The sequence below is a fragment of the Engystomops pustulosus genome, chromosome 10, assembly GCF_040894005.1.
Source record: "Engystomops pustulosus chromosome 10, aEngPut4.maternal, whole genome shotgun sequence".
NCBI classification, from domain to species: domain Eukaryota; kingdom Metazoa; phylum Chordata; class Amphibia; order Anura; family Leptodactylidae; genus Engystomops; species Engystomops pustulosus.
Genome location: NC_092420.1, coordinates 96485230 through 96513046, shown reverse-complemented (window position 1 = coordinate 96513046; position 27817 = coordinate 96485230). Strand labels below are relative to the sequence as shown.

Genomic DNA, 27817 nt, shown 5'->3' with positions numbered 1-27817 from the left:
GTGACTCCAAAACAAGGAAGGACGTCTCAAATCTTTCCAGTTGGGTCAATGTAAGACTGGGGTCACTGATATTTAGGGTCCATGAGACCTCCAGGGGTGGCTATACTACAGAGGCCACAGCACCCTGGAGAGCTCCTTACATCTTACCTCGTGTGATCTGAGAGGCTCCGAAATCAGCCCTCAAGTAAAAGCAGCGCATTTATCATCACTCCAGCTGCTAAGCAATTAGTACAGTGAAAAAAAATAGGTTTTTATTTTTATGAAAATTAGATGTGTAGTGCATTGGAGGCGGGGCCATGTCTATGAGTATAATATTATACTGAGTAGCTTTGGGCAGCGCTGACAGTATAGAACAGGTGCTCAGAAGGCTCCGCCCCCTGTGCACAGAGAAACTAATTTGCATGAAGATAAAATTTAAAAAATTTTCCTGAAAATTAAATATTCTTGGGAAACAGGAAGGATGTGTCTGAAAACCTTATAAAGTGCCTGATCTGATGATGTTTTGACTTGTTGGAGGATTTGAGAGCTGGAAGATTCCATTTTAAGACAAAGTTATTCATTTTATGTCATTACAAATCACGATATGAGTTGACTCAATAATAATTTGCAGTATAAAAGCCTCGGCGACTCCTCCGGAGCACTCAGGCCCCTGGAGCATCACTAGGAGACCCCCAAATCCTATCCCCGTTATAAGGGAAGTTCCATTTATTGGAATGATACATTGTTGCAACTTATTCCAATTGACGGTAACATCAGGACATGTAACGTAGTTGCTCGTTGTTTGGGCTTTCTCATATGATCCTAAACTTTTTCGAGATGACATTCCAGTGAAATTCACCTTTAAGCCCTTTGCTGGGAAAATTTGGGGCACTTTCCTAAGTTTGGGCTCAATGTGGGAGAATATTACAATGAAATTGTCTATTTATCTCAGTGGGAATCACAGTTTAGCTTTGGGGGAGACATAACGTCCTGTATACTCCACCAATGATGTATGCAGGGATTTCCCCTTTAATTAACCCTTTGCATTCTTCTCCATTAGTCCTGCTCTGGATCATACAGAGACGCATTGAGGAGCGGTCCTTGGGAAGCTTCTCCATGAATTGTTCTCCTCTAGTGAGGGCAGAGCTGGGTAATAGGGCCATTAACCCATAACCTTCTTGACATATCTTGACAGATCTTGGAGGGACTCGGCTTCGCTTCAAAGCGGAAATGGAACAACTGGAGCTTTTGTGCCTTTTGGGCTATTAAAATAGTTTTTGTATGAAGGTTCTCTTGAGTTCTTGAAGTTCTGAAGAAGAAAAACAATGAGAAAAATGCAAGTGGGAGAAAGTAAAGATGATGATGGTGAAATATCTGATGGAGGACAGAACACATACATTGTAACGATGCAGATGACACATTGTAACGACACGCAACGAGAGAAACAGCGATGAAGGACTGGACACGGGCCGGGTCTCCGGTCCTTATTCTGCACAGTAATGAGCGGCCGAGTCTGGGGAAGGGAGTGACAATTGTTCCAAATTTCGGGCTATAGGGATACACTTTGTGTTCTGCTTCTATACATTTCTGGCTGGTTACAAGTTGTGCCCAGTCTATAGGATACAACAATATCGTCAGAGATCCAGCTTGACAGTAAATAACTTAGTCTTTATTCGGACCATTAGACAGGACACATCACATTTCTAGTGCACGTAGCATGGCTGGTATCAAAAACAAAAATGTTTTGGAAGGTGTTAAATCTCCCATCAGAACCCATCCCGATAAATCAGGGACATTACTCATAGATCCAGGAACCGGAACTGTGGTATCTACTTATATTTGTTATCCATGGTCTCCTTCCTTCTAAAATCAACTTTTATAATTATGCAAATGAGCCAGAAGGGCTTTGGAGGTGTTACCAGAGCCCCTCTGTGCTGTTGCTTCTGTTACACTTTGCAGGAGCACTCCCCCCTTTTAGTGATTTCCAGCGGCAATGTAAGTAAATGTGCCCCATTGTGACTCCCTTCCTTTATTCTGCAGGGTGCAGAGACTCTGTGGCGCCTCCTATAGGCCGGGGTGGAAAGAAACATTGTGCTCCTATAACTCATAGAAACATTGTAATTCCCTCTAGTACCCAGGTCCATACACTGTGCGGCTCCATCATTGAGGACCAGGAAGTCTATAGATTTGGGAATACAATGCAACCTCCTCCAACATCCAGGCTGAATGCTCCAACCACATACATGGAGCTACTTCTATCATCCAGGATGGGGCCACCTTGGGGCGCACTCTTTGAGATAAAACTGGGGGACAAACTGGGTTTGACTCAGGTTTGTATGCAAGGCTCCCACACAAAATCGACGTTTGAAATTATGCTAATGAGCCTGAAGGGTTCTGGAGGGTGTTACAAGAGCCCCTCAGTGCTGCAGATACACAGGCTGTTGCAATGAGCAGAACATGTCTCCCCCTCCTCGGTCTGTATAATCTAGAAGGAAATACAGGGGGGGGGGAGACGTGCTCTCCAGAGCCCTTTGTGCTCATTAGCATAATTTTACAAGTTGATTTGAGATGGAGGCCATGGTTAACAAATTTAAGATTACTAGTCACAGTGCCTGGATCTATGAATAAGTGTCGCTGGTTTACCATGATGGATTCTGATTTCCTTTAAGTCCAGACCCCTAAATGATGTCTCCCGGTTCCACTGGACTCTTGGAGGAACACATTAGGCGTCTGTCAGGAAGCAAAACTCCCACAGAAGACGCTCAATAATCACATTGCTCCCAAGTCTGACTCATTAACCAAATGTTCCTACATCTCTGTAAATTCTCCTGAACAGAGGGCAACATGAACCCTCATGTCTCCCCCACAACGCGCTGCAAGCAAATAGTCACACTCACATTTCCTGATGTTTTTGTATTTTATAAAGGGTTTTTGGGACAACGGAGGCCAAATCATGGCAGAGACTCCCAGCGCTGCACGGACACAATTATCACAATTCCACAAATAGCCTCATCTACACATGAAGACCCCGAATCAATTCTTCTGTTAATTGTCCCACATCAGGAACAGAAAACCCCCCCCCACCCCCACCCCAATTGACCAAAAGGCTGAGAACATGTAATAGCACTGAAAAATGTGCAGCACATTGTGAACATTTGAAAATCCGCCACCCCTTTAAATTTTCAGCAATACCGAACCAACACAGAACCAGAACCCCATAGGGAGAGGGATCTGCTCTGATAACCTGCAGTGTGTAATCTAAAAATACAGCCCCCTATATACAGGGATATAACTACTATAATACTGCCCCCTATGTACAAGAATATAACTACTATAATACTGCCCCCTATGTACAAGAATATAACTACTATAATACTGCCCCCTATGTACAGGGATATAACTACTATAATACTGCCCCCTATGTACAAGAATATAACTACTATAATACTGCCCCCTATGTACAAGAATATAACTACTATAATACTGCCTCCTATGTACAGGAATATAACTACTATAATACTGCCCCCTATGTACAGGGATATAACTACTATAATACTGCCCCCTATGTACAAGAATATAACTACTATAATACTGCCCCCTATGTACAAGAATATAACTACTATAATACTGCCCCCTATGTACAAGAATATAACTACTATAATACTGCCCCCTATGTACAAGAATATAACTACTATAATACTGCCCCCTATGTACAAGAATATAACTACTATAATACTGCCCCCTATGTACAAGAATATAACTACTATAATACTGCCCCCTATGTACAGGAATATAACTACTATAATACTGCCCCCTATGTACAAGAATATAACTACTATAATACTGCCCCCTATGTACAGGAATATAACTACTATAATACTGCCCCCTATGTACAAGAATATAACTACTATAATACTGCCCCCTATGTACAGGAATATAACTACTATAATACTGCCCCCTATGTACAAGAATATAACTACTACAATACTGCCCCCTATGTACAAGAATATAACTACTATAATACTGCTCCCTATGTACAAGAATATAACTACTATAATACTGCCCCCTATGTACAGGAATATAACTACTACAATACTGCCCCCTATGTACAGGAATATAACTACTACAATACTGCTCCCTATGTACAGGAATATAACTACTATAATACTGCCTCCTATGTACAAGAATATAACTACTATAATACTGCCCCCTATGTACAAGAATATAACTACTATAATACTGCCCCCTATGTACAGGAATATAACTACTATAATACTGCCCCCTATGTACAGGAATATAACTACTATAATACTGCCCCCTATGTACAGGAATATAACTACTATAATACTGCCCCCTATGTACAGGAATATAACTACTACAATACTGCTCCCTATGTACAGGAATATAACTACTATAATACTGCCTCCTATGTACAGGAATATAACTACTATAATACTGCCCCCTGTGTACAAGACTATAACTACTATAATACTGCCCCCTATGTACAAGAATATAACTACTATAATACTGCCCCTATGTACAAGAATATAACTACTATAATACTGCTCCCTATGTACAGGAATATAACTACTATAATACTGCCCCCTATGTACAGGGATATAACTACTATAATACTGCCCCCTATGTACAGGAATATAACTACTATAATACTGTCCCCTATGTACAGGGATATAACTACTATAATACTGCCCCCTATGTACAAGAATATAACTACTATAATACCGCCCCCTATGTACAGGAATATAACTACTATAATACTGCCCCCTATGTACAGGAATATAACTACTATAATACTGCCCCCTATGTACAGGAATATAACTACTATAATGCTGTCCCCCATGTACAAGAATATAACTACTATAATACTGCCCCCTATGTACAGGAATATAACTACTATAATACTGCCCCCTATGTACAAGAATATAACTACTATAATACCGCCCCCTATGTACAGGAATATAACTACTATAATACCGCCCCCTATGTACAGGAATATAACTACTATAATACTGCCCCCCTATGTACAGGAATATAACTACTATAATACTGTCCCCTATGTACAGGAATATAACTACTATAATACTGCCCCCTATGTACAGGAATATAACTACTATAATAATGCCCCCTATGTACAAGAATATAACTACTATAATAATGCCCCCTATGTACAAGAATATAACTACTATAATACCGCCCCCTATGTACAGGAATATAACTACTATAATACCGCCCCCTATGTACAGGAATATAACTACTCTAATACTGCCCCCCATGTACAAGAATATAACTACTATAATACTGCCCCCTATGTACAAGAATATAACTACTATAATACTGCTCCCTATGTACAGGAATATAACTACTATAATACTGCCCCCTATGTACAGGAATATAACTACTATAATACTGCCCCCATATGTACAGGAATATATCTACTATAATACTGCTCCCTATGTACAGGAATATAACTAATCAGTGACTCAGGATTGGTGGTTGGTGTCTCAGATCTTCGTTAAATTACCAGAAAAATAAAAACTTACGAGTCACAAGATGCTAAAAACAATAAAACTTTAATTTAAAACAAAAAACCCCCCAAAACTTTAAAGATTTTAAAAAACTCCATGTGTCAGTCTCTAGTGTTCTGTATCGCGGACGACTTCCTGGACGTGTAAAATAATAAAAATCACAGCAGGACAAACTCCTCGGCGTTGAAGCTTTTCAGGCCGCTCTTCTCGTCCTCGGTGAAGAGGTCGTTCTGCTCGTAGACGGGGTCACAGGCGAAGTCAAAGTCCTGAGCGTGACCCTGCACAAAGGTGAATAACGGGTAACTCTGCCGACTGGAAGACTTCAGGACCTGGAAAACAGGAGGGAGATGCAGCAGAGCCGAAAGCTTCATACAATGCAGAGTATGAGGCTCATTCACACTGGCCACATATCCGGCTGATATACATCCCTACAAACGGCAATGGCGCCCGGCAGGGCCGCCGATAGGGCAGTACAACTGGTACTGCCCTATGGGGCCCGGACTCTAAGACACTAGGGGGGGGGCCCGGCCGGTGGGCCGCAGACTGTACTGCACAATATGTGTGGGGTGGAGGCGCCGGGGGCCGCTGGTTAACCCCTTCCCGACGCGCGCCGTACTAGTACGGCGCGCGCCGGGTCCCGGTGCATGGAGAGGGCTCGCGGGCCGAGCCCTCTCCATAGCCGGTAAGTCTTTGCTGCATATTGCAGCAAAGGCTTACCGGTAACACCCGCGATCGGTGCTAGCACCGATCGCGGGTGCTTTCACGGAGATCGCCGCCGGCAATGCTGCCGGAGGCTCCAAAAAGCCGCCATCTTGCCGTGGATCGCCGCTCCCCGATGACGTCACGGGGAGCGGTGATCCGTTGCCATGACAGCCTCGGGTCTCACGAAGGCCCGAAGCAGTCTCGTTTTAACCCATTCATTACAATGTGCTATCAGCACATTGTAATGAATGAGGAGTAAAATCCCCATATACTGCCATATTGCAGTATGGCAGCATATGGTAGGATCGATCAGACAACTTAGGGTTAAAGTACCCTAGGGAGTCTGAAAAATAGTAAAAGTAAAAAAAAGTTTAAAAAAAAAAATTATAATAAAAAAAACCTAAAAATTCAAATCACCCCCCTTTCCCTAGAACTGATATTAATATTAATAAACAGTAAAAATCATAAACACATTAGGTATCGCCGCGTCCGAAAATGTCCGATCTATCAAAATATAATTACGGTTTTTCACTGCGTTTAACCTCGTAACGGAAAATAGCGTCCAAAGTCAAAAATGACATTTTTTTGCCATTTTGGAAAATATAAAAAAAATTTATAAAAAGTGATCAAAAGGTCGTACAGTCCTAAAAATGATAGCAATGAAAACGACATCAAAAGTCGCAAAAAATGACACCACCCACAGCTCCGTACACCAAAGTATGAAAAAGTTATTGCCGCCAGAAGTTGGCAAAATCAAAAAAAAAATTTTGTACAGGAGGTTTTAATTTTTTTAAATGTATGAAAACATTATAAAACCTATACAAATTTGGTATCCACGTGATCGTACCGACCCAAAGAATAAATTAGACATGTCATTTGTGGCACACAGTGAAAGCTGTAAAATCCAAGCCCACATGAAAGTGTTGCAAATGTGTTTTTTCACCATTTTCACTGCATTTGTAATTTTTTTCCCGCTTCCCAGTACGCGCCATGGAATATTGAATACCGTCACTGCAAAGTGCAATTTGTTACGCAGAAAATAAGCCATAACACAGCTCTTTATGTGGAAAAATAAAAAAGTTATAGATTTTTGAAGGTGGGGAGTGAAAAATGGAAGTGAAAAAACTAAAAAAGGCCAAGTCGTGAAGGGGTTAAGTGCGCAGTGCGCTGCGTACAGTTCTTTCATGCTTACCCTGCCGCCAGCGTCGCGTCGGTCTCTGCGCGCTTCCTCCTGGGCTGGCTGTGTGATCCCGCGAGATCCAGTGCTGGGTCACAGGTCTCGCGGGATCACACACAGGAGAAGAAGGCGCGCGCAAGAGAACGAGAAGAAGACCGGAGCAGCCTTTTCCTTTTTGTAAATATATTTTGTGGCTGGGGCCAGAAGAGTGTGCCTTGTCGTAGCAACAGGCCTCAAACCCTGTTTGTGAAAGGTCACTGCGGGGGGCAGGAGGCTTGTTCGGTTTTGGGGTGTGTTGGGGCCCAGACACTTTTGCTGTATGGGGCCCCGAATTTCCTGATGGCTGCCCTGGCGCCCGTCTAATGGAGCATGCGTCACCGTACGTTAAGGGTTAAAGAGGCCGAATAGATAGCGACATAGTCGATGCTGCAACATGTAATATTTACACATTGTAGCAACTTAAAGCCACACCTTCCCCCCCCCTAATACACGCCCACTTGTCAAAATAGGCCCAAAAAATAAGAAACCAAAATCCAGACTCTACATACAGCACATTATCAGTTATTCTGCATTAATCAGAGAATCTCATTCCTACAAAATCTCACAACTCAAAATACAGACTCCATGATTAGGACTGCAAAATAGATAATCCAATATATAAATAGGTTATAGATTATTTTTTTTTTTTTTTTTTTAACAGTTTGATGAAAATGTCCCTTGTTTAAGACAAATCTGCAACTTCAAGATCCAAAACTCAAGAATATGTAGAATAAAGAGATTGATGTCTCAATGGCGCCACCTCCTGGCAGCAGAAGATACTGATAGACAAAAAAAAACTATTTGAATTATAGTTTTACAATAATACATTTTGATTTTTATAGCAACATCATATCCTGCGTTACATCTCCATAGCTGCACTCACTATTCTGCTGCTGGTGCAGTCACTGTGTACATACATGACATTACTTATCCTGTACTGATCCTGAGTTACATCCTGTATTATACCCCAGAGCTGCACTCACTATTCTGCTGCTGGTGCAGTCACTGTGTACATACATGACATTACTTATCCTGTACTGATCCTGAGTTACATCCTGTATTATACTCCAGAGCTGCACTCACTATTCTGCTGCTGGTGCAGTTACTGTGTACATACATGGCATTACTTATCCTGTACTGATCCTGAGTTAAAGCCTGTATTATACCCCAGAGCTGCACTCACTATTCTGCTGCTGGTGCAGTCACTGTGTACATACATGACATTACTTATCCTGTACTGATCCTGAGTTACATCCTGTATTATACTCCAGAGCTGCACTCACTATTCTGCTGTAGTCATATGGCAGGTAACAAACCTTTGTCAGTTCGTCCACAATCTTCTCAAAGTCTTGAGCGTTTCTGCAGTAGAATCCAATGGTGCAGCTCGGGTCCATCTTCTTAAAGGGCATTTTCTTAGGGGAAGGGCAGTGGAATGACTGCAGGGGAGGAGGGGAGGAGAGAAAACCAAGATAAAATACAAGAACAGAACACAGAGCTGGAGGCTGCGCTGATACATTGAGCAGTAAGGTTTGTTACAAAGTAAACAATGATGTAATGACGCAAAAGAAGCACAACAACCTACAAGAGCCAAAGTTGCAGATACTACACGGGAGCCCCTCTGACCATAAGTGAGGACTGGGAAGTAAAGTTTATGATACAAAACTCCAATCCCCCCGAACAGACAGTCACCACTTCTGTGTGTGCAGAAAGCACTGGGGGGCTCCCTGCTATGGGGTACAGCACAAGGGAACGGAAGCAGCTCTATAAACAGCTACAAGAACTATATCATCATCACGAATAGAAGTGGTGACCTGTTATCTCCAGAGCTCCCCCTAGAGGCGGCTGCAGGAAGGCAGAACTCAAATTTTGCTGGAAATTTGGTGCATTGCATCAGAGAAATGGAGCTCCATCATTATATAGACATACTAATACTAAGGGAACCTGTCAGCAAGGTGTGGCCACGGAGACTGCAGCCAGTGCCATGTATTGTCCCTGGAGAGAAGTGTAATTAGACCTTTGTGTATGTTAGTAGCCGGTTGCGATTATATTCCAGGATTGTAGCTTCTGCAAGTGCACTGGGGGCGTGTCCTAATACTGCTGTGCTCTGAGGTCATCAGCTAAGCAGAGGGGTTGGGTTGTGGTCCATTCTGAGAGCACAGAAGTGATAGGACACGCCTCCAGTGCACTTGGAGAAGCTACAATCCTGGAATATAAATCCATATACGAGTTCTGCTGCTACTAACCATATACATAAAGGTCTGATTACACTTCTCTCCAGGGACAATGCCTAACACTGGCTGCAACATGTATGCTCACACCTGCTGACAGGTTCCCTTTAAGAAGTTAGAGTGTGCTAAGCTTTAGACTTGTGTATGCAGCTTTGCCAAGTACCAGTGGTTTAAGTAGAAGATTTAGATGACTGATGGCGCCCCCAATGGTAGGATTGGGGTCTCACTCATGAGGGTGCGGCCAGTAAATCTAAGAAATGGCGTCAGGTCCATCATATTTACGTCTCCGCTCGATGCGCCGTCCTCGTTACCTCGCCGGTGCACCCCCTCCCTCCGCACTGTTTGATCGCGGTAATGTGCATGTGATTCTACCTAATTAGATTTGCAAATCTATCAGTGCAGCGTCTGAGCTGTAGTGAAATGTACATTACTCCACCGGGGTCCATCTATCATTGTCAGGATATCCTCATCTTATAAAGTCACAGCCAAGGAAGAAAAACCTCCCTGGCACAAAGCGCGCAGCATCAGCCCCAAGAATGAGGCAGTGGGGGTCATTCTCATATCCTGACACCTTTCTATCATAGCCAGCAGTGGTCAGTGGTCAGCATGGGTGCTCTGACCCCTCTGTGACTACACCCCCCATACACAGCGAGCTGCCATGTCCTGTGTGTCCTGACACCTTTCTATCATAGCCAGCAGTGGTCAGCATGGGCGCTCTGACCACTCTGTGACTACACCCCCCATACACAGGGAGCTGCCATGTCCTGTGTGTCCTGACACCTTTCTATCATAGCCAGCAGTGGTCAGGGGTCAGCATGGGTGCTCTGACCCCTCTGTGACTACACCCCCCATACATAGCGAGCTGCCATGTGCTGTGTGTCCTGACACCTTTCTATCATAGCCAGCAGTGGTCAGCATGGGCGCTCTGACCCCTCTGTGACTACACTCCCCATACACAGGGAGCTGCCATGTCCTGTGTGTCCTGACACCTTTCTATCATAGCCAGCAGTGATCAGGGGTCAGCATGGGCGCTCTGACCCCTCTGTGACTACACCCCCCATACACAGCGAGCTGCCATGTCCTGTGTGTCCTGACACCTTTCTATCATAGCCAGCAGTGGTCAGGGGTCAGCATGGGTGCTCTGACCCCTCTGTGACTACACCCCCCATACACAGGGAGCTGCCATGTCCTGTGTGTCCTGAGACCTTTCTATCATAGCCAGCAGTGGTCGGGGGTCAGCAGGGGCGCTCTGACCCCTCTGTGACTACACCCCCCATACACAGCGAGCTGCCATGTCCTGTGTGTCCTGACACCTTTCTATCATAGCCAGCAGTGGTCAGGGGTCAGCATGGGTGCTCTGACCCCTCTGTGACTACACCCCCCATACACAGGGAGCTGCCATGTCCTGTGTGTCCTGAGACCTTTCTATCATAGCCAGCAGTGGTCGGGGGTCAGCAGGGGCGCTCTGACCCCTCTGTGACTACACCTCCCATACACAGCGAGCTGCCATGCCCTGTGTGTCCTGACACCTTTCTATCATAGCCAGCAGTGGTCAGGGGTCAGCATGGGCGCTCTGACCCCTCTGTGACTACACCCCCCATACACAGGGAGCTGCCATGTCCTGTGTGTCCTGACACCTTTCTATCATAGCCAGCAGTGGTCAGGGGTCAGCATGGGCGCTCTGACCCCTCTGTGACTACACCCCCCATACACAACGAGCTGCCATGTCCTGTGTGTCCTGACACCTTTCTATCATAGCCAGCAGTGGTCAGGGGTCAGCATGGGCGCTCTGACCCCTCTGTGACTACACCCCCCATACACAGGGAGCTGCCATGTCCTGTGTGTCCTGACACCTTTCTATCATAGCCAGCAGTGGTCAGCATGGGCGCTCTGACCCCTCTGTGACTACACCCCCCATACACAGCGAGCTGCCATGTCCTGTGTGTCCTGATACCTTTCTATCATAGCCAGCAGTGGTCGGGGGTCAGCATGGACGCTCTGACCCCTCTGTGACTACACCCCCCATACACAGCGAGCTGCCATGTCCTGTGTGTCCTGACACCTTTCTATCATAGCCAGCAGTGGTCAGGGGTCAGCATGGGCTCTCTGACCCCTCTGTGACTACACCCCCCATACACAGCGAGCTGCCATGTCCTGTGTCCTGACACCTTTCTATCATAGCCAGCAGTGGTCAGGGGTCAGCATGGGTGCTCTGACCCCTCTGTGACTACACCCCCCATACACAGCCAGCTGCCATGTCCTGTGTGTCCTGACACCTTTCTATCATAGCCAGCAGTGGTCAGGGGTCAGCATGGGTGCTCTGACCCCTCTGTGACTACACCCCCCATACACAGCGAGCTGCCATGTCCTGTGTCCTGACACCTTTCTATCATAGCCAGCAGTGGTCAGGGGTCAGCATGGGGGCTCTGACCCCTCTGTGACTACACCCCCCATACACAGCGAGCTGCCATGTCCTGTGTCCTGACACCTTTCTATCATAGCCAGCAGTGGTCAGGGGTCAGCATGGGTGCTCTGACCCCTCTGTGACTACACCCCCCATACACAGCCAGCTGCCATGTCCTGTATCCTGACACCTTTCTATCATAGCCAGCAGTGGTCAGGGGTCAGCATGGGCGCTCTGACCCCTCTGTGACTACACCCCCCATACACAGCGAGCTGCCATGTCCTGTGTGTCCTGACACCTTTCTATCATAGCCAGCAGTGGTCAGGGATCAGCATGGGCGCTCTGATCCCTCTGTGACTACACCCCCCATACACAGCGAGCTGCCATGTCCTGTGTGTCCTGACACCTTTCTATCATAGCCAGCAGTGGTCAGGGGTCAGCATGGGTGCTCTGACCCCTCTGTGACTACACCCCCCATACACAGCCAGCTGCCATGTCCTGTATCCTGACACCTTTCTATCATAGCCAGCAGTGGTCAGGGGTCAGCATGGGCGCTCTGATCCCTCTGTGACTACACCCCCCATACACAGCCAGCTGCCATGTCCTGTATCCTGACACCTTTCTATCATAGCCAGCAGTGGTCAGGGGTCAGCATGGGCGCTCTGACCCCTCTGTGACTACACCCCCCATGCACAGTGAGCTGCCATGTCCTGTGTGTCCTGACACCTTTCTATCATAGCCAGCAGTAGTCAGGGGTCAGCATGGGGGCTCTGACCCCTCTGTGACTACACCCCCCATACACAGCGAGCTGCCATGTCCTGTGTGTCCTGACACCTTTCTATCATAGCCAGCAGAGGTCAGGGGTCAGCATGGGTGCTCTGACCCCTCTGTGACTACACCCCCCATACACAGCGAGCTGCCATGTCCTGTGTGTCCTGACACCTTTCTATCATAGCCAGCAGTAGTCAGGGGTCAGTAATTTGTGCTCCAGTATTGGATCAGCGTGGCTCTCATGTGCTCAATGGTCCCTCTTTGGAGAACCTTACCTAGTTACTATTTGCTACATATCTGGACAATTCTTACACTGGCTCATTTCCCCCCATATCATTAATACCCAAGTAATAACTTACTCTCATTATATTGCACCCATGACTGGCAATGGTTATATGGAGACATTGGTTGTAATGTTATGGGTGCAACATACAGACCCTCCTATATAGGATTTTGTATTTTGAAAGTGTGGAGGGGGGGGCTCATCCTGTAAACCCCAAACAGAGAACCTAAATCACCATCATCTCAGTGGATAATTATTATATAATTTAGGAGAGTCACTATATTGCCAAAAAGCGCTGGGCGGGGGCGACATTACCTCGAGAGGGAAATCCTTTGTGCTGACATCTACAAAAGATTGGCAGTAATGAGGATCCATGTATATCAGGCTGTCATCTGCAAGGACACAACAGACGATCACGAGTTACAAATACTCTTTATTATCACACTGCTTACAATCCAATTTCTATGCAGAAGAACATGAGGGGGGGGGGGTTTAGAATTCCGAGTCGGAGGCCCCCGCCAGGCGGAGCGCTCCATAACCGGACAGATTAACTTCCGCATAATCAAAGATGCTTAAATAAGCAGAATTTTTTTCTCTATAAAAGTGATGAGTCTGTCATTTAATTTTTGGTGATGAAATTACTTTCACAAACACACAATTATATTCCGGAGTTTCGCCGATGAAAAATGCGCCGGAGAAACGCAACCGACACCCAGGACGTATTGCTTGTCATCTCCGCGTCAAACGGCGGCGCCGTAAAAAAAACCGCCGGAATGTAAATATGTAAATAAAATCTGCCAAATGAGAAGAGCGAAGGCGCTTAAACTTTCATTAGACGCCGGGGTAAAGGATGCCTTGTTTATGCAGTGCGGGAAATTAAAGATGCAGTTTGCAGAAACCAATTACAATGGAGGCTCCGTGACAAATGAGTGGACAGCGCCGGGATCGGGGGTGGATTAATGGCGGACGCCGCGCTGTCGTAATTACTCAGGATGACGAGGGTCATTTACTAATGGGAGGAACGGACGCTGGTGTCTGGTTATCCCAGAATATATAAATATATCTATACAAGACGGATCATGGATTATCAAATAGTTGCAATTAGGGAAATTCTGAACAAAACTAAAAATGTACATTTTCTATCCCGACGTGGCCACACTCAGCAACGCTCCATTGTGCGAGATGCCCCGTTCTTAGACCCCTCCTAGACTTGTCATAACAACCCTAAACATTGCACGATTGTAGATCCTTCAGGTGATTGAGGCGGATCTGCAATACCGGGCACAGCCACTATACAATGTATGGCGCTGTGCTGGCGGACAAGATATAGGACCTCACATCTAAACACAGAAGTGTCTCAGGAGGTGATCGATGAGGGTGACATGTGCTATCACTTATACTGAAGGATGGGTCTTCAAGATACTTTTTCGTTTTTGCGTTTTCCATTTCTCACTCTGCACCTTCCAAAAACGATAACTTATTATTCAGTTTACAGGAAAGCATGGGGCTTATTATCTAAGTCTTGTACTTCATGCGTCTCTCCATAGACAAGTCTCCATCTACCCTCCCAGAGATTGCAGGACCTCCTCAGGCTTTGTCTAGTACAATATAGTCACTCTGGAGGTTGTGAAAACCGGCGGCTTTCTTCCAAAAACGAGTGCGTGGGACCGAAACAAAAGCCCTTTCCTCTGATAAGATGTGTTACATTCTATCTAGGTGTAAGATTCCTACAGTATCATCACTGACCTTGAAATCCCACAAAGTAATAGGACTGCTTTGGTCGCCCACCGATGATCCCAACACAATATTCAAGGCAAAGGATTCCCTAAAAGGAGAGAGAATAAAAATGGTAAGAAAGATGAACATACAGCAGTCAGTCTGATGTATGTACAGGAGGAGTAACACTGTTTCGGGTTTATGTGACCTTATCCTAAAATTCTTTCAGCGCCTGCTGTCCCCTATAGTGATGGCGAGTACAGACCTAGCTGCTCCGACTCCCCCTCCCCTCTCCATAGACTGCTATGTGATATTCTGTCTTGTTGCTAGCTAGAAGGAATTCAGCAGAGGCTTCACAGTGAAAGGCTGATGAGTGAGAATGATAAGAACCTAACAGAAGAATGACATTCATATATTTTGCTTTGAAATAAATTATAGATTATTCATTTCTTTATATAGCGCGCACACAGATTATGCAGCGCTGCACAGAGCTTGCCAAACCAGCCCCTGTCCCCATGGGGCTCAATCTAAATCAGTATGTTTTTGGAGTGTGGGAGGAAACTGGAGGACCCAGAGGAAACCCACGCAAACAGAGAGAACACAAACTTTTTGCTGATGTTGCCCCTGGGATATGAACCCAGGATCTCATCACTGCAAGGCTGTAATGCTAACCACTGAGCCACCATGCTGCCAATATATACACACACACACAGTAGTAGGTTTATAACAATGTAACAATATACAGTGGGTACAGAAAGTATTCACACCCTTAAAAAAATTTTTTTTTTTTTTGCCAATTTATTATTAGAAAAACGGAAATATGACACGTGATAAGCATTCATTCCCTTTGCTCAGTTGTCAGTATCCGCCGCAGAACCATGTAATATTTCAGTTTTTCTTGTTAAATAAATTAACAAAAATGTCTATTTTCTGTCAAGATAGGGGCTGAGGGCACATTTAAGAGCAAATAAAAATACATTTTTAATTTTTTTTTTGATCTTACCAATTGACTGTAATAAAAAAGTGAAAAATTTAAAGGGGGTCCGAATACTTTCTGCACCCCCTGTATGACCCCCATTTACAAGAACTACTCAAATGCAATGAAAAATTGATCCAAATTTTATTAGTTTTACATCATCCCAGTTATTTATGTACCAAAATATTTTTAGATTGTAAATTTTGATTCTTGTATATGGGGAAGAAGTGGCGAAGGAATCTGATGAGATATTACATAGTTTGTCTATCCACTTGATTTAGATAAAGTTTGCTGAACATTCACTGATCATTTAAAGCATTTTGAGTTTTTTGCAGCATTTCCCCCCCCCCCCTCCCCAAATTTAAAATCAAGGCCATTACGCAGATTGCCACAGTTTTTTGCAGTAAAACTACAAGAAAAATGTAACCAAAATGAAAAAAGGGATCTTCAGCTCGGTACAAAATGTTACCAACACAAGAGAGAAGAGGAACCAAAGCCCAGACAGAACTAAACGATTCTCCATCACAGTAAAGATGTAAATAGAATTGATGTATAAATATTCCCTTGTGTAAAGTAATGGGACAGGTGACCCTCCTACCAGCCCCACTCACCTTCACAAACTCAAAATATTCAGTATTGGTCCTTTCACCGCCGAGTCTGACAGGAACCAGAATGAGAACAGATTTATCACAGTCACTTTTATCCTCCAGGTCGTACACGTCGTCGCGGTAAACTGTGGACACAAGATTAGTTTAGACCACAGCACTTATGTGGAAAATTCCTCTAAGCTTCGAAAAATCCACCGCAGCAGGTGGAAGCACACAGCAAAAGGGAACCTGTCAGCAGGCGAGACCATACAAACTGCAGCCAGTGTTATGTATTGTCCCTGGAGAGATGTGTAATCAGACCTCACACTGCTGTGCTCTGTGCTCTCTGCAGCCAGTGTTATGTACTGTCCCTGGAGAGATGTGTAATCAGACCTCACACTGCTGTGCTCTGTGCTCCCTGCAGCCAGTGTTATGTATTGTCCCTGGAGAGATGTGTAATCAGACCTCGCACTGCTGTGCTCTGTGCTCTCTGCAGACAGTGTTATGTACTGTCCCTGGAGAGATGTGTAATCAGACCTCGCACTGCTGTGCTCTGTGCTCTCTGCAGACAGTGTTATGTAATGTCCCTGGAGAGATGTGTAATCAGATGTCACACTGCTGTGCTCTGTGCTCTCTGCAGCCAGTGTTATGTATTGTCCCTGGAGAGATGTGTAATCAGACCTCACACTGCTGTGCTCTGTGCTCTCTGCAGCCAGTGTTATGTATTGTCCCTGGAGAGATGTGTAATCAGAACGTTATGTTCTTAATAGCAGCAGGAATGTGATATATGGATTTATACTCCAGGATTGTAGCTTCTCCAAGTGCATGAGGGACATGTCCTCACACTGCTGTGTTCTGTGCTCTCTGCAGCCAGTATTAGGTATTGCCCCAGAAGAGATGTGTAGGTTGTTTGTAGCCAGGGCAGCCATCAGGAAATTCGGGGCCCCATACAGCAAAAGTGTCTGGGCCCCAACACACCCCAAAACCGAACAAGCCTCCTGCCCCCCGCAGTGACCTTTCACAAACAGGGTTTGAGGCCTGTTGCTACGACAAGGCACACTCTTCTGGTAGATTGCCAATAGGAGTCATACTATTGAACGTCACGTGCAATTTTTCACATTTTCATAAAAAAAGCTAAATCCTGCTATTGAGGGACCTGCTCAGGTTTCAAGTCACTTTGAGAGGCCTAAATAAAGTAAAACCCCATAAATTACTCCATTATAGAAACTACACCCCTCAACGTACGTAAAACAACTTTTATGAAGTTTGTTAACCCTTTAATTGGTTTACAGGGGTTAAAACAAAATCGGATGCAATTTCGAAATTACATTTTATTTGGCTAAATTAATGTGTTTTTCATAAAATGTACAAATTCTCAGTGGATAAAATTCCAAAACGCTCCTCAAAATTTGATCCCCCATCTCTCCCGCGTATAACAATACCCCATATGTGGTGGTAACCTGCTGTATGGGCACACGCCAGGGCATTGAGGGGGAGCTGCGCCATTCAGAGCAGATTATGCATTGTCACTTTTTATTGGCTATACAATCTTTATTTTTTTGGCAATTTGGACATTTAAGGGCTTATTTTTTGCGACATGAGATGCACTTTACAAATACTTCATTTAAGTGGGTCTATAGCTTTTCGATGAGATTTTATTAACTCTTTAATGTATGGAGGAAAAGAAAATTGTCAATTTGGGGTTTCTTTTTTTTGTATATTTTGGGGGTCGTACACCATACACTAAAAATACTATAATATTTTCATTCTATAGATCACTACGATTACGGTGATACCTCATTTATATAGTTTTTCATTTATTTTTACAATTTTACTGGAGAAAAACTAATACAGAGGAAATCTTATTTGTTTCTGCATCGCCATCTTTTCGGGAACTTAACCTTAATATTTTTTGGTTGACAGAGCTAGTTTAGGGCTTATTTTTTACGTGTTGAGTTGTTCTTTCAATTGGTACCATTTTGGGGCACATAACTTTTTTTGATCACTTTTTAGAACATTTTTGTAAAGGGATTTTATGAAAATTTATATTTTTGGCGAGTTTTTCGGGTTTTGTTTTTACGGCGTTCACCGTACGGGTCCAATAATGTTTCTGACTTATTGTACAGATTGTTACGGACGCGGTGATACCAAATATGTGGGGGGTTTTGGTGATTTTCAGGTATTTTTACTTTATTAGATGTGTATAGGGAATGTTTGTGTTTAGGGGACTTTAACTCTATTTAATTAATTATTTTTATTAAAAATTGTGTTTATTCAGTGTTTTTAACTTTTTTTTCTTTACTTTTACAGGTTAGCTTGAACAAGTGATCCACTGATCACTTGTTCAAGCTATTCTTCACCTAATACAGTGTAATACAGATGTATTACACTGTATTATGTGAAACACTGAGCATGCTGCGCATGCTCAGTGTGTCACAGCCGGGTCCTGCCAGGAGGCACGGACCCGGCACCCGGAAGAAGATCGCGCAGCCCCGGGCACCGGCAGTCCCGGGGCTGCGATCAGAGCAGCGGGACCCCCCCGGTAAGCGCCGCGGGGGGGTCCGAATCCTGTTAAATGCCCCTAGCACGCCGCGGTCAGCGCGACCGCGGCGTGTTAGGGGTTAACACCCGCGATCGGAGAAATCTCCGATCGCGGGTGTTAGAGGAGGGTGTCGGCTATAATATATAGCCGACACCCGCAGCTTCTGGCCCCGGGCCCCCCCCCTAGTGTCTTAGAGTCCGGGCCCCATAGGGCAGTACCAGTTGTACTGCCCTATCGGCGGCCCTGTTTGTAGCAGCAGGGTTGTGAAGATTGATATAGACGAATATACACTCACCGGCCACTTTATTAGGTCCACCATGCTAGTAATGGGTTGGACCCCCTTTTGCCTGCAGAACTGCCTCAATTCTTCGTGGCATAGATACAACAAGGTGCTGGAAGCTCCTCAGAGATTTTGCTCCATAGTGACATGATGAATTAGCAGCAGAATGCTAACAACAATTATCATAAAACTTAACTTTTAATTACAAAATATGAAGATAAAAGTATTTTTGAATATATGTAAATCTAAAAATGCCTAGTGTATTACGCAGAAAAATAAACAGGTCAAACAGTGCACATTATTTAACCACCTGCACAGATTAAAGACAGCATTATATTGGGTAGAGGAGATATAAAGGTTTGGTCTCACCCGTCTTCACACGATGGGGCTTGGATGCAGCGGCACTTCTGTAGGGAAGAATTCTGTCTTACCCTGTTTTTGCCCTTTCTGCACTCCTACACCCGTTGGTTGTGACTCCCAGCCCTTACAAGGGGACCGCCCGTGTAAGGGCTGGGAGTCACAACCAACGGGTGTAGGAGTGCAGAAAGGGCAAAAACAGGGTAAGACAGAATTCTTCCCTACAGAAGTGCCGCTGCATCCAAGCCCCATCGTGTGAAGACGGGTGAGACCAAACCTTTATATCTCCTCTACCCAATATAATGCTGTCTTTAATCTGTGCAGGTGGTTAAATAATGTGCACTGTTTGACCTGTTTATTTTTCTGCGTAATACACTAGGCATTTTTAGATTTACATATATTCAAAAATACTTTTATCTTCATATTTTGTAATTAAAAGTTAAGTTTTATGATAATTGTTGTTAGCATTCTGCTGCTAATTTGTCGAGATACTTTGAATGCTGGAGACCACTTTATTTTTGGAGATTATGACCACCTTGGTAAATATACATTAAATAGTCTCTTTGTTGCTATTTTCTTATAGTGACATGATGGCATCACACAGTTGCTGCAGATTTGTCGGCTGCACATCCATGATGCGAATCTCCCGTTCCACCACATCCCAAAGATGCTCTATTGGATTGAGATCTGGTGACTGTGGAGGCCATTTGTGTCCAGTGACCTCATTGTCATGTTCAAGAAACCAGTCTGAGATGCTTCCAGCTTTATGACATGGCGCATTATCCTGCTGAAAGTAGCCATCAGATGTTACAGGGTACATTGTGCTCATAAAGGGATGGACATGGTCAGCAACAATACTCAGGTAGGCTGTGGCGTTGTACCAAGGGGCCCAAAGACACCATGACACCAGCACCACCAGCCTGAGCCGCTGATACAAGGCAGGATGGATCCATGACACCAGCACCACCAGCCTGACCCGCTGATACAAGGCAGGATGGATCCATGACACCACCACCACCAGCCTGAGCCGCTGATACAAGGCAGGATGGATCCATGACGCCACCACCACCAGCCTGAGCCGCTGATACAAGGCAGGATGGATCCATGACACCACCACCACCAGCCTGACCCGCTGATACAAGGCAGGATGGATCCATGACACCACCACCACCAGCCTGACCCGCTGATACAAGGCAGGATGGATCCATGACACCACCACCAGCCTGACCCGCTGATACAAGGCAGGATGGATCCGCGCTTTCATGTTGTTGACGCCAAATTCTGACCCTACCATCCGAATGTCGCAGCAGAAATCGAGACTCATCAGACAAGGCAACGTTTTTCCAATCTTCTACTGTCCAATTTCGATGAGCTTGTGCAAATTGTAGCCTCAGTTTCCTGTTCTTAGCTGAAAGGAGTGGCACCCGGTGTGGTCTTCTGCTGCTGTAGCCCATCTGCCTCAAAGTTCGACGTACTGTGCGTTCAGAGATGCTCTTCTGCCTACCTTGGTTGTAACGGGTGGTGATTTGAGTCACTGTTGCCTTTCTATCAGCTCGAACCAGTCTGTCCATTCTCCTCTGACCTCTGGCATCAACAAGGCATTTCCGCCCACAGAACTGCCGCTCACTGGTTGTTTTTTCTTTTTCGGACCATTCTCTGTAAACCCTAGAGATGGTTGTGCGTGAAAATCCCAGTAGATCAGCAGTTTCTGAAATACTCAGACCAGCCCTTCTGGCACCAACAACCATGCCACGTTCAAAGGCCTCAAATCACCTTTCTTCCCCATACTGATGCTCGGGAGAACTGCAGGAGATTGTCCTGACCATGTCTACATGCCTAAATGCACTGCCGCCATGTGATTGGCTGATTAGAAATTAAGTGTTAACGAGCAGTTGGACAGGTGTACCCAATAAAGTGGCCGGTGAGTGTAGATCTCTAAGAGGGGAGGGTTTTTGAACAAACTGAATGCAAGGAGCACAGAGCACAGCAGTGTAAGAATTTAAGTGTGACCCGCACATAAGTGGAGACCAAGTCTACTAGGACATCTGACATCGATAGCGCGATGTCACCTCCTGATCCTTTCTCCATCTGGATAGAGCACCCTCATCATGCATAGAGGGTCCAGAAGGTGGGAATAGCATTGCACCTACTTGTACAGTCCTGAGCAACATATATGGAAAGTCCCTGCAGCTCGGGGTCAGAAGACTCTTCCTTCGCTTTCCTGGAAGACATTACAGATCACAGGTGTCAGGTATCGGATTGACAAGATTAAACTTCTCTAAGGGCATCTACTACCAGGACGAAGGACCATATGCAAATGAGCCCGAGGGGCTCCAGGCTCCATAGGTGTTAAGTCTGGAGCCCCTCAGGCTCATTTGCATAGAGTCTTTCATCCGGGTGGTAGATGTCCTTCAAAGGTGATGCATCCCCTTAAGAGTTAAAATCAAATAGGTCACAATTTCTCTAAGGCTACATTCACACGATGTATGCCCGCCGTACCGGAGTACAGCGGGCATACATCAGGCCCTGCGGAGAGGAGCGCTGCTCACCTCCTGCCCCGCTCCATAGGAAGATACAGCCCACGGCATCGCATCACGGGAAAAGATGTGACATGTCCTTTCTTTTCCCGGGCTACGGAGCGGTACGCTGCTGCACCGTACCGCTCCCGTACAGGGCCGTGGGCCCATATACGGCCGATATACGTCCCCCATACATGTGTGAATGTAGCCTAACCAGTTTTCAATACGTACCACTGGTCATGCTCTGAACTGTGCAAGGAAGAATGAGCCATCACCTGTCATCTATGTAGTGGGCATGCTCTGTGACCTGTGCAGGGAGGGGGGAGGTGGGGAGAACAGGACTCTGATTGTAGGACAGTGTAGTGAGGATGTTCTGAAGTGTGCAAGGAGGAATCAACCATCACATATCATCTATGGGAGAGTAGTGGGCATGCTCTGACCTGTGCAAGGAGGAATCAACCATCACCTGTCATCTATGGGAGAGTAGTGGGCATGCTCTGACCTGTGCAAGGAGGAATCAACCATCACCTGTCATCTATGGGAGAGTAGTGGGCATGCTCTGACCTGTGCAAGGAGGAATCATCCATCACCTGTCATCTATGGGAGAGTAGTGGGCATGCTCTGACCTGTGCAAGGAGGAATCATCCATCACCTGTCATCTATGGGAGAGTAGTGGGCATGCTCTGACCTGTGCAAGGAGGAATCTCCCATAGATGACAGGTGATGGATGAGTAGTGGGCATGCTCTTACCTGTGCAGTGAGGGGGGAGGTTGGGAGAACAGAACTCATGACAGGTGATAGTTGATTCTTCTTGCACAGTTCAAAGCATGCCCACTACACTATCCTACAAACGCTATGGGAGAGAGTAGTGGGCATGCTCTGAGCTGTACGGGGGGGACGGACATGACTGCATTTGTAGGACAGTAGTGAGCATGTTCTGACCTGTGCAAAGAGGGAGAATGAACTGAAACCATAATTTATTAGCTATGGTAGGGTTGTGGGCATGCTCTGTAACCCATGTATAGCCACTGTGCAGGGAGGGGGGGGGGGGACATTATTATGAACAGTGGGTCCTGTATACAGATTTAATATGTCCTTGTGATCCTTCCGGAGATGATGGAACAGGCTACAAAGCAAAGCATTGTCATTCCCATTGCAGCCCCGGAGCAAGCCCAAATTTTTTTAAATCTCCCATTTTGATTAGGAGCTCACCTGAGAGTCACACAGGCCGTACCTTAGAAGGTGGGAGACGATTGCAGGGCCGTACCAGTCTCCAGCGACCTTCCCCGAGCTGTTACCGAGCTTGATCAAACGATGGATCCCAAAGTCCGCTGCCAGGTGATCACAGAACCAGGAGATGATTTTCCGATGATAAAACTTTGCTTGACCTTCATCTTCACTTTCCGTGGGCGCTGGACGTCTGCTGGTGCGGGGCTCATTGTATGAAGCCTCAATGGGGGCGAGCTTCCTGGCACTGTTCTGTAACCAGAAGTCCGCCTCCGGCCGATACAGGTCCAGAGCCTTCGACCAGAACCAGTCTGCAAGGGAAAGGGACATGTGATGGGTCAACAATTAATCAGAACATCTTACAAATGCTAAAATCGTGCAGCCATCAGAAAGCCTTCATTAAGAGTCATCCGTTGTGTCTCCATGATTACAGACTACCGTAAGGGTTAATAGAAAAAAAAAATGCAGGGCAAATAAAGAATCAGAGCCCGTACATAACCACATAGACACGCATGGGAGCTGTATACACAAAACGGCAGATTCACAATGAAGGATTTGAAAGATATAATCACCATGATAAATCCTACCAACCTCTCCCTATGAAGTGAACCAGAAGACCCTGAGCCAGCAACATCTGGCCGGTCCTCAGGGTGCACCCCCACCCACAGTCTGTGGTCCATGAAGATCCCTCCAGCTGGGGGAACTCTTCCCTGTACGTCAGCCATATTCGGGATATAAAGTCCTTCCGGAAGTCGTCCACAGTGCCGAATCCTTCTTCATTTGTCACCGACCCGGAATCTGAGCCATCGGGAGAAGAATCTGAATCTAAAGGACAAAGAAGAGTTAGGAAATTCCAAGTTCCGGATTAGGAGATTACAGACAACTATTGGGGGAAGCGGTTACTAGAGAGCCACACATTAACCCCTAATTGTTGGATCAGACCAAGGTCCCCCCTGGTTTGTGTTGGGGAGTCATGTGCAGGGGATTCGGGTTTGGCATTTTGAAGATTCCTGGGTCAATGATCCCATCACTACCAGGACTCACCTTCAAACCTGAAGTGGTAGCATTTACCAAGTAAAAAGACAGGAGAGTTTCGTCTAAAATAGGTCCTTGTCCTGAGCACCCAACCTAAAATAGAACAACAGTACATACGTTATAATGTGCTACAATTAGAATTACAACAGCTTGAAGTTGTAGTTTAAGGTCCATCAGCTCTCAGCGGGCAGCGCCAGCCCGGGAAGCTGCCGGCTCAGGGCTCAAAAGGCCATCGCCAGCCCGGTGAGCCATAGGTTCACAGAAGACCATCCAGCCCAGGAAGCTGCAGGCTCAGCGGGATGCGCCAGCCCGGGGAGCTACCTGCTCAGAAGCCATCGCCATCACAGAAAGCTGCAGGCTCACAGAAGGCATCGCCAGCCCGATGAGCTATAGGCTCAGAGCTCAGTGGCCATCGCCAGCCCCAGGAAGCTGCAGGGAGACTAGAGGGGGAGCTCAGAGGGTGCTCTCTGCAGGCGCAGTTGGCATTATCATGAAAGATCATTTAGGCCCTTTCCACATGAACCTTTTTCAGTTGTGTGCTGCCTGTACTGTTAGGGTACGGGTGATATACAGCCATATGCACCTGAATGGACATGCTGCCCACCATACAATACACAGGAAGATGATAAAGCTTGCATCATCTTTCGCCTTCGTGCTTTAGCATAGATCACCTGCAGACTTCTCCCCAAATGTGACGGATTCCAGCTAGAAATGTAGACATATTTGGCACAAGCCTAAGGGTTAATAGGCGTTGTCCTCCAATGTCTGCAGATATCGGCTCACAGTCAGGAAATACATGAAGATGTCACATTGTATACACAAACTCACACACAAGGTTTAACTGTCAACATTTTACATACAAAGTAACGACTGGACCGAGATGGAGCAAGTTCTTCATTACAAGTTTGTCAAATCTACATCTCCCCTTTAAGCATCTGCTCTTCTACAAACAGATTAACCCATGAATTGCTGGAGAAAGGTCACAGATAGAGAATTATTGGCACTTACTGTATTTCACATTATGCCACGCAGATAAAAACATGGACTTCACTTTGTCATCAGCGCCGCTGGCTTCCATCTTCACCCCGTGAGAATGAACCCATACCGCGTGCAGGCGGGCAAGTACCTGGGGGGAGAAAACAAAGCGCTCCACTTAGAAACTGACACTGAGTCTTAGAATCTTTGCTTCAGTTCCTCGCCCCTTGTTGTCCAGGATTAGTAAAATCCCAGCTGCTTTATTCCAATTGCAGCCACAGAGCCACAGTTATTTTTTAATCCTGGACAATTCCTTTAAGGAAAGTGCTTTCTCTTAAAAACTGATACAGATGAAAGAATTGTATCGACTATAGACAAGATTCTAGCACATTTCTGCCCTGTTACAATGTATCAGTCTGTAGTCCTGGATACTAGTGTTATGGGGTCAAGGACCAGATCTACCCATGAGGCCCAGATGATCGGTTCAGTGGGGGGACATTACTTTTCATTATCGGGGGGCAGTCTGAACAATGAGCCGCGGCTGTAGAGAGGTTATAGATTTTGGGGTATATATTGATATTGTGGGATCTTGCAGGAGGGGTTACACAGGCTGCCCCTGGTGATCTGCAGGTCCTTCTCCCCCCGGGAGACATCACAGGATCATCACTCACCCGCTACAACTTCTCCCGTGACAGCCAGCAGCTCCAAGTCTTCCGCAGACTACAAGTCCCATGATGCTCCTCTGGGCGGCTCTATGGGAGGGCATGACGGGAAATGTAGTGCAGGAGGCGCGCAGGGGGAGGAGGCGGTCAGCTGAGCCGCGGCCACAGAGCGGGGAGGAGGCGGCAGAGCGGAGAGACCCGGGCCCCGGGGACAGAGACACTTACCTTATGGTGTCCACGGGGGAGACACTACCGGGACCGGCCGCTGGAGGGGCGGATGATGTCTGCAGCGGCCGTCACCAAAGCACTTCCGGGAGGGGGCGGGGCGCAGAGGCGCTGCAGTCTATTTATAGTCCACAGGGGGCGCGGAGGAGCAGGAGGATTACAGTGCAGTGTATATCTAGGCCACAAGGGGCGCTGCGGAGCAGGAGGATTACAGTGCAGTGTATATATACACCACAAGGGGCGCTGCGGAGCAGGAGGATTACAGCGCAGTGTATATATACACCACAAGGGGCGCTGCGGAGCGGGAGGATTACAGTGCAGTGTATATATAGTCCACAAGGGGCGCTGCGGAGCAGGAGGATTACAATGCAGTGTATATATACACCACAAGGGGCGCTGCAGAGCAGGAGGATTACAGTGCAGTGTATTTATAGTCCACAGGGGGCGCTGAGGAGCAGGAGGATTACAGTGCAGTGTATATATAGTCCACAAGGGGCGCTGCGGAGCGGGAGGATTACAGTGCAGTGTATATATACACCACAAGGGGCGCTGCAGAGCGGGAGGATTACAGTGCAGTGTATATATACACCACAAGGGGCGCTGCAGAGCGGGAGGATTACAGTGCAGTGTATATATACACCACAAGGGGCGCTGCGGAGCAGGAGGATTACAGTGCAGTGTATATATACACCACAAGGGGCGCTGCAGAGCAGGAGGATTACAGTGCAGTGTATATATACACCACAAGGGGCGCTGCAGAGCAGGAGGATTACAGTGCAGTGTATATATACACCGCAAGGGGCGCTGCAGAGCGGGAGGATTACAGTGCAGTGTATATATACACCACAAGGGGCGCTGCAGAGCGGGAGGATTACAGTGCAGTGTATATATACACCACAAGGGGCGCTGCAGAGCGGGAGGATTACAGTGCAGTGTATATATACACCACAAGGGGTGCTGCAGAGCGGGAGGATTACAGTGCAGTCTATATATACACCACAAGGGGCGCTGCAGAGCAGGAGGATTACAGTGCAGTGTATATATAGGCCACAAGGGGCGCTGCAGAGCGGGAGGATTACAGTGCAGTGTATATATACACCACAAGGGGTGCTGCAGAGCGGGAGGATTACAGTGCAGTGCATATATACACCACAAGGGGCGCTGCAGAGCAGGAGGATTACAGTGCAGTGTATATATAGGCCACAAGGGGCGCTGCAGAGCGGGAGGATTACAGTGCAGTGTATATATACACCACAAGGGGCGCTGCAGAGCGGGAGGATTACAGTGCAGTGTATATATAGACCACAAGGGGCACTGCAGAGCAGGAGGATTACAGTGCAGTGTATATATAGTCCACAAGGGGCGCTGCAGAGCGGGAGGATTACAGCGCAGTGTATATATACACCACAAGGGGCGCTGCAGAGCAGGAGGATTACAGTGCAGTGTATATATACACCACAAGGGACGCTGCAGAGTGGGAGGATTACAGCGCAGTGTATATATACACCACAAGGGGCGCTGCAGAGCGGGAGGATTACAATGCAGTCTATATATAGTCCACAAGGGGCGCTGCAGAGCGGGAGGATT

At 46.3% G+C, this 27817-nt stretch overlaps 1 protein-coding gene across 3 annotated transcripts; it reads right to left on the bottom strand.

Annotated features, from left to right (window-relative positions):
* Nucleotides 1-971: 971 nt before the first annotated feature.
* ATG4C (autophagy related 4C cysteine peptidase) lies at nucleotides 972-26349 on the bottom strand. 3 transcript variants are annotated; one of them, XM_072127070.1, is made up of 11 exons: nucleotides 26231-26349; nucleotides 25377-25494; nucleotides 24378-24461; nucleotides 23925-24158; nucleotides 23341-23644; nucleotides 21738-21808; nucleotides 16433-16554; nucleotides 14876-14954; nucleotides 13445-13521; nucleotides 8760-8879; nucleotides 972-1288 (listed from the first exon to the last, which is right to left on the bottom strand). In XM_072127070.1, the coding sequence occupies exons 2-11, from the start codon at nucleotides 25444-25446 to the stop codon at nucleotides 1199-1201; spliced, it is 1251 nt and encodes a 416-aa protein (XP_071983171.1). In that variant the 5' UTR covers nucleotides 25447-25494; nucleotides 26231-26349; the 3' UTR covers nucleotides 972-1198. The 3 variants fall into 3 exon arrangements, with proteins under 3 accessions (XP_071983171.1, XP_071983169.1, XP_071983170.1); XM_072127068.1 differs by lacking the exon at nucleotides 972-1288 and adding an exon at nucleotides 5552-5854; XM_072127069.1 differs by lacking the exons at nucleotides 972-1288; nucleotides 26231-26349 and adding exons at nucleotides 5552-5854; nucleotides 26015-26105.
* Nucleotides 26350-27817: the final 1468 nt, after the last annotated feature.